Source organism: Palaemon carinicauda, chromosome 16 (genome assembly GCF_036898095.1).
Source record: "Palaemon carinicauda isolate YSFRI2023 chromosome 16, ASM3689809v2, whole genome shotgun sequence".
Lineage (NCBI taxonomy): Eukaryota > Metazoa > Arthropoda > Malacostraca > Decapoda > Palaemonidae > Palaemon > Palaemon carinicauda.
In genome coordinates this window covers 80,921,356-80,928,855 of record NC_090740.1, presented here as the reverse complement: position 1 = coordinate 80,928,855, position 7,500 = coordinate 80,921,356, and the positions used below count along the sequence as shown (strand labels likewise).

The 7,500-nt window shown below is 35.3% G+C and overlaps 1 protein-coding gene across 1 annotated transcript in view; it reads left to right on the top strand.

The window, feature by feature from the left end:
• Positions 1 to 7,500, top strand: part of LOC137655389 (IST1 homolog) — a 56,446-nt gene that overhangs the window by 21,368 nt on the left and 27,578 nt on the right. Inside the window, exon 2 of the mRNA XM_068389281.1 lies at positions 4,736 to 4,809. Coding sequence (XP_068245382.1) covers positions 4,736 to 4,809 — 74 coding nt within the window. The remainder of the gene's footprint in view (positions 1 to 4,735; positions 4,810 to 7,500) is intronic.

Below are 7,500 nucleotides of genomic sequence, written 5' to 3'. Positions count from 1 at the left end.
ACTTTTACGCCAGCATCAGCTGTGCCTCAACAAAATTATTGTTACCACTATATTTTCGTTAAAGACACAACGTTGGAATTTAAAGAAAAAAAAACTGAGATTGTTAATATATAAAGTAAGCTTCCACAAGGTCAAGAGTAAATATGTGAACAAAATATTTTGCTTGGAATAGAGAATAATGAAAGATGAATCGGCCAAAAGATGATTGAGCTCAATGAGTCGGAATATTAAAGCATTAGAGTATAGTGCTTTGGATGATAAATTCAGATTCTTTCGAACTGAAGAGGATGAGCGTTAACCGTGTTACTAACACTTTTTCACAGTCATTCAGACTCTCATGATCCTCCAAATTTTCTTTTCCCTAACCTTAAGCCTCAGTCCAATATTTACTGCTTTTGAAGATTCTCGCAATCGTTAAAAGTGGGGAACCATTACCTTGCTTTTACAGCCATACATAATTCCGTCAGATAGTCTTTTGTGCTTTTCAGCCTGTTTTCTCTTAAATCTTATAGGTGGCTCTCATCTTTATGCTTCGAAAATTTCAGAATATGAGAGATGATTAAACAGGAATATAATCGAAGTATGACCCATGTGAACCTGAATAAGAAAAAAAAAAAGCAATTTCCAAGAATTCATCTGTACGGCTAAGGTTACTAGATTTCTAAACTGAAATACCAGAGTATTATATTTACTTGGATATATCACAATCAGTGATCATAATAAGAAATTGCATAACGTATCTATAGGCTAATAAGAATTGTAATAAAATCAGATTATCATTCAAATATCTAAGACCAAAATGGGGAACATTATTCAAACTGACTTGTTTTAGTTTTTTGTAACTATAATTACTCTGAGGATATGTATTGTGTACTTGGCAAGAAATTATTAGCTTTTTCTTCTATATAGACAAAATGGGAATCTGCTGATCCAATAAATATCGAGATTTACGATACATAGCTATTACGCTTCTCTCTTTAGCCTCTTCTATTCAGTGTTTTGATTCTGTTTTAGTGAAAGAAGGAGGATCTCTCGGTACGAATATATATTTAACAATTGGGAATTTACTTTACATTTAATAAATTTCTTAGTTTACTCAATAACTGAATCTTCATTACTACTACTACTACTACTACTACTATTACTACTACTACTACTGCTGCTGCTGCTACTACTACTACTACTACTACTACTACTACTTCTCTTACTTGAAAAAGCAGGATGTTGTGAGCCCAAGCGCTAATTTATTCAGCTATATCCTTGTTTCTAAGTTATTTTATGTATGACATGTTTAATTTTGGTTAGCCTCCTCACCTCATTTCACCTATCTAGTTCATTACTTATGGCTTCAAAGTTCTTTGTTTTATTCATATAAGAACTAAGTAACTTTTTATTTGCAATATTTCATTATCTTTCCTTTTAACCTAAGGTAAAGCGTCTCGTCCAACAGCTTTCCAGCAGAAATCTTATACAAATAAATATTTCTTTCGGAAATCTGTAATTTTTGGATTGTGAACCTCGAGGATTGACTTTTCCGCCTACTGCAAATTGTTGCATCTCCCTTCCTGCAACGATTTACTTTAATTCCCACAATCACCATATTTCAAGTTGGGTTCATAGCCCCCTTCGTGATCAAATCGCATTACTTTTCTTCTTCTTTTCTTGTTTGGTTTTTCCGAGAGCCTCGTGAGTTCATGGCATTGCGTTGCTCAAACCACTGACGTCAGTTGCAACTAAAGTTATCTTGATCACCCGTTGAAAAGTTAATAACGAAGAGTGTTTTCCCTTAATCTTTTTTCACAATATGACAGATTCTAAGTGACTTATTTATGAACATATTGAAGATATTGCAGTAAACTATAACCGCAGATATCTAAAGTCGATATTTAGAACACCTAAGCAAACTATTTCTCGACATTCTTGAATGTCCTTGAAAGCAATGAATATCAGAGGAATATTATTAAAATTTTTAACGGAAGGACAGGATTTATTGACAAATAACGTAAATAGAGAAGGGAAATATGCTTCATTGAAGACAAGACGAGGCTGCTGTGTCGTTTTCTTGCCCCGGATATTAAAGTGCCAGCCAAGGGAAAAGGATTCCCACGCCCCACAGGAGCTTGTGGAGTGGCCCGAGATGGTATTTCTTCATTATATAATAGTAGTGAACTGTGTCACGAGTTGTTCGTTCCCTGGAAAAATACTGGATTCTTGCACTGCTCGCTTTAGTTTTGGTAAGTCAAGTTGATATTAAATTCTGCATTACATGTTTGGTTTTATTCTTCACTTGCGTGTGTGATTATTTTTATTTGGATGTGTGTCTAACATTCTTTGCCTTCCTCAATGTGTTTTTGTCTGTATGCGAGAGAGAGAGAGAGAGAGAGAGAGAGAGAGAGAGAGAGAGAGAGAGAGAGAGAGAGAGAGAGATTATTATTATTATAATTATTATTATTATTATTATTATTATTAATAATAATAATAATAATAATAATAATAATAATAATAATAATAATAATAATAATAATAATAATAATAATAATAATAATAATAAATACACTGCCAATAGGTCACTATAGCCTACGGAAGAACAGTAATCTTTACTGTTTCACCAAAATATTAAGATTTAACCTTACATTATATGATCGATCTTAGATTTTGAGGATCTTACACGTTAGTGTACGCGACTCAATATAAGCCACATCGGCCTCACAACGGCAACGTTCAGTGGGAGACTTCCAGCTCATTGCAAGAATGCGGTCATACATCAGCGTTTCGTTAATGCGCGTGATTAGAAACCTTAGGGTTATGGTGGCTTATAGGAAACGTCCATGACTGGTGATTTACCAAACTGTGGTTCGAGTCCCGGCCAAGTTCGATGGTTTCTTGTAGTGTTTGTAACCTCACCATCCTTGTAAGCTTAAGAGCATACAGGGCTACCTCCTGAGTCATCACCAGCCATGGCCTATCCCTCCCTGGTCCTAGCTTGGGTGGAGAGGGGACTTGGGCGCTGATCATATGTACAGCATATATGGTCAGTCTCTCAGGCATTGTCCTGCTAGCTACGCCATTGCCACTGTTAATTGCCTTTGCCATTCATGAGGGGCCTTTCAACCTTAACCCTTATCAGATAGAATTGTTCATGGAGAGGATCTATTGGAGGCTGGTGATTGCAGCTCTTCTAGGAGACGAATAATCCAATATCAAACAATTGCTCTGTAGTCTAGTGCCATAGCCTCTGCACTATAGTATTTCACTGTCCTGGGGTAGAGTTCTCTTGCTTTGAGGATACGTTAGGGCACAATATGCTATCTTACCTCTTTTCCTCTTGTTTTTAATGTTAATAAAGTTATATATTAATGATCTATTTTGATGCCACTACTGTTCTTAAAATATTTTATTTCTTCTCTCGTTTTTTATATCTTTGTTTCCTTTCCCCACCGAGCTATTTTCCCTGTTGGAGCCCTTTGAGCTTATAGCATCCTTATTTTTCAACTAGGGTTGTAGCTTAACTAGTAATAATAATAATAATAATAATAATAATAATAATAATAATAATAATAATAATAATAATAATAATAATAATAATAATATAAACGAGGATCCATATCAGGAGTAAGCCATCTATTTTGAACATTAGTTATTCATCTGGAAGTTATTGACAAATAAATAGTTTGATTAAATGTGGTTGAAACAATCAGAAAGAGACGGACGCCTCTGAAGACATCCTTCATCTCGTCTCTTTTCAGTATAAGGTTTGTATGAATTACATCATTCCAATGTAACCTGATGAGCAACAGTAAGAATACAGGTCATTGATATAAAATTTTTTCTCTCGGAAGCTGTTACAAAGGCATTGAAAATATTATCTCTCTTCTAACTTTCCAACACGGAATTGGAGACGATAACAATGAGATATCGCCCCCCCCCTTTTTTTCGAGATATTTATAATAGCTTTTTTTAAAATCCTTACTGCGTGAGTGTTCATGCAATAAGGTTTGGGTTCATATGAAATAAGATATTTATCTATTGAGCTAAAATGGGAACTTTTTTTTTTTTTTTTTGAAACTCCTAATGCGTGTTTGATGAACACGGGTAACTTTGAGAGTCAGGAAAACGCATCTGAGAGAGAGAGAGAGAGAGAGAGAGAGAGAGAGAGAGAGAGAGAGAGAGAGAGAGAGAGAGAGAGAGTGTGTGTGTGTGTGAGCTCCAAATAAAACTGGTTTTTGATGTCGTATTTAGATATAGAAGATGAAATTCATGATAAAAAAAATTATTATATCTGCATCTGGATCATTTACGCGATCGAGGACCTTTTTCATAACCCTAAAGATTCATTCATCTTTCAAGCTTATAACAATGATTGCATCCACATTTAAATTGGAAAACCAAAAATAATACTGTACATCTTTCATCAATCATAGCTTCTTTGTAATAGAAGCACACATTTAATTCACAAAATTACACTTGTATCCTTTATCTAGTTGAATTATGTTACTATCGAGCGTAATGTAAGTCCAAAGTAACAATTACTATTCTTACATAGAGTTGCATATTTCTATCCATTTTGAGGCAATTCAAGATCTGTAAACGATCTCCTCCTTACTTATACGTTTATACAGTCTTGATTAAATCACCATATTGCTCAAACTTTTATTTTTTTATGAAATATTTAAGTTTTGATAAACAAAAGTTATGTCTTTCCAATTCTACAGAACAGATGATTACACAATTCTAGACGGTTAAACAGAAGTTCAGTCTTGGTAATCTCACAGAAGAGATGAGGGAAAAATTCAAGTTTGAAAAACACAAGTAAGTTCTCTCTTGCTAATTCAGAAGAAGACAGCTACTGGAGATGATTGCAATTAGAAGACTTGACCGACAAAGGAAGTCATAGCTTGTATTTACAAACATCACAACAGGCGTAGAATTTTCAACCACCATATAGAAGTAAGAATTACAAAATATGTTTCTTGTGGTAAAGAAATATCTTGTAGCTAGCAGCAGTTGTCATCATCAGATATATTCTCTTGTAAAACCCTTATGTAAATCTGCCTTCACAGTGGAGTTGACAATGCTTTTATTTTCATAGTGTTATTGATAGTTTAGTTCTACAGCCAGTGGAGAACATATTATTCAATAATAGGAATAAATTCGAGAATAATGATATATATCCATCTTTTCTCTCACAAAGAATTCTGGAATAGACTTCTCCGGAGAAACAAAAAAATATGATGTGAAATCATAAGCTATTGCCTGGTACCAAATTGAAGTGGCTTCTTGAAATACAACTTCTCTAGTAATCATTCCTGAAACCATAGGAACATTGTATACTATTGGTGGCTGAATAAAAAATTTGCAAGTCTTATACCTAAGTCTTTAAGACTGTTGCAAATTAGTTATTAGAGGTCTTTATCTGCGTCAATAACCTTCGATGTTAAGATGCTAGATAATTCCAAATCAATCAATGTTAGATGTATATAAAGGTTTTAAAGGTCTTTCATAAATGGCCGAGATAGGAACAGTGACAATGCCCTAGCAGGACAATGTCCTAGAGTATATACAGATGATCAGCGAGCAAGGTTAGGATCAGGGAAGGCCAGGCAATGGTTGCTGATGACTCAGTAGGTATCCCTATAGACTCTCCAAAAACCCCATATTTAGCTCCGAAGGATAGTGAGGTTACAGACACTGCAAGGAACTATCGAGTATGGGAGGGTATTGAACATCAATCCTGCAGATCGCCAGGCAGGGGCGTTTCCAAAAGGGTATCACAGTCCTGAGGATCAGAATGGCTGGGTGTTCATAAATGTAGCAGGGATAAGAATATTGTTCATTAATGAGGTTTTTATGAAAATGTAGGTTAAGAATTGGGGTGATTCCCAACCCTTTGGAAAGAGATCCCCGTTAATTGGAATAGTCTCCAAAACGCAATCTGTCGTTACCATAACCACTATGTAGTGTAAATTGTTATAGTCGTTAGCTTTAATCTCCTCGTTGGAACCAATATATGATGATATTATTCCGAGATCTTTCTCGTTACAGAGAGAGAGAGAGAGAGAGAGAGAGAGAGAGAAAGAGAGAGAGAGAGAGGAGAGAGAGAGAGAGGAGAGAGAGAGAGAGAGAGAGAGAGAGAGAGAGAGAGAGAGAGAGAGAGAGAGAGAGAAGCTCAAGTATATGAAAAGTTCACTACTCAGAAAATATAGCTATCATTGTCAAAACCTAGATTTATACCTCTTCCAATATGATGATAAAAGAATGGAAATATAAAGCTACTGAATTCAACCGTAAAAAAATTACGTGGCTATATATGACAATAAATGGAGTACGGAAGGTACCAGGGTAATTTGAAAAACCTATTTATAGCTTTCGATTTTTTATGGATACAACATTATGGGGGGATTGATGAGTGTGAGATATCCCTCCAATAGCGAGGTGATAGCATTTGATTTGTATGAAAGGAAATTGGTTGAAATTGTCAGTGCTATTTCCTTACCATTGACCATATATTATATGAAATTACCCTCACCATTTGCAGTTTCTGTGCATTGGGCTGTAACTCTAAACAACCGCTGTAGACACTACAAAAACCGTTGCATGTAGCTATGATGTTAGCTCAGACTCAACACTATGGTAGACATATGGTGCAGCAGTAAATATCGAGGATACTAGAGGAAGTGCACCTCTACCATTAAAAGCACTACTATATACTTCAAATCCTACGCCAGCATCGGATTTGGAGCCATCAGTATATATAAAAGTCAAATCTCTATGTTCTTCTACAGTTCCATAAAGAGCGACCTGTATTTTAAGTCAGTCATGCTCTGTTTTATACCAATAAAATATTTACAATAAAATATCTCTGGTGATTTCCATAGGAGCACTATCTATACCTATATCTAGACTAGCTACAAATGTTTTACCTGGAAACCATAAGGTTGAGGAAATTTCGGGTGCAACTCGAAGTATCTATGATGCCTTACAAGGTTTGCAGTCTGACAGGCTAAAGAATTAGGGAGTCTTTGCAACCTAAACCAATACAGAATAATATAAGACTTCCTGTAAAGGTTTAAAGGCAATTCTCCAGAATCAACAAGGAGGCTTGAGATAGTCGAAGTTCTAAAGGCTCCTGTGAACATTCTGATACCAGCATGGTATATAGAATCTAAAATCTTTAGTCGGCTTGGGGTGGCTGAGGAGTATATTTCACACCGATAACTAGTTTTTGAAAAAAAAATTAAAGACTTGTATAACTTTATAAAGGTTTTATAGTCCCCCCCTTACCCCCAAATGATGTATGGGACAAAACTCTTAAAAGATTTAGAGCCTCAAGACATTTTGTGTTTAAGGTTTTCAAGCGAGAAACCCATGTGAATCTACAATCAAATATCAAGCATAGAAATCTAACTTCACTTACACATGAGACCTGTTGACCTTTGATGTATATATCAGGGTCTGGATGTACTCCCCGAATACGATAAAAATGGCAGCAGTAGTTTTGCG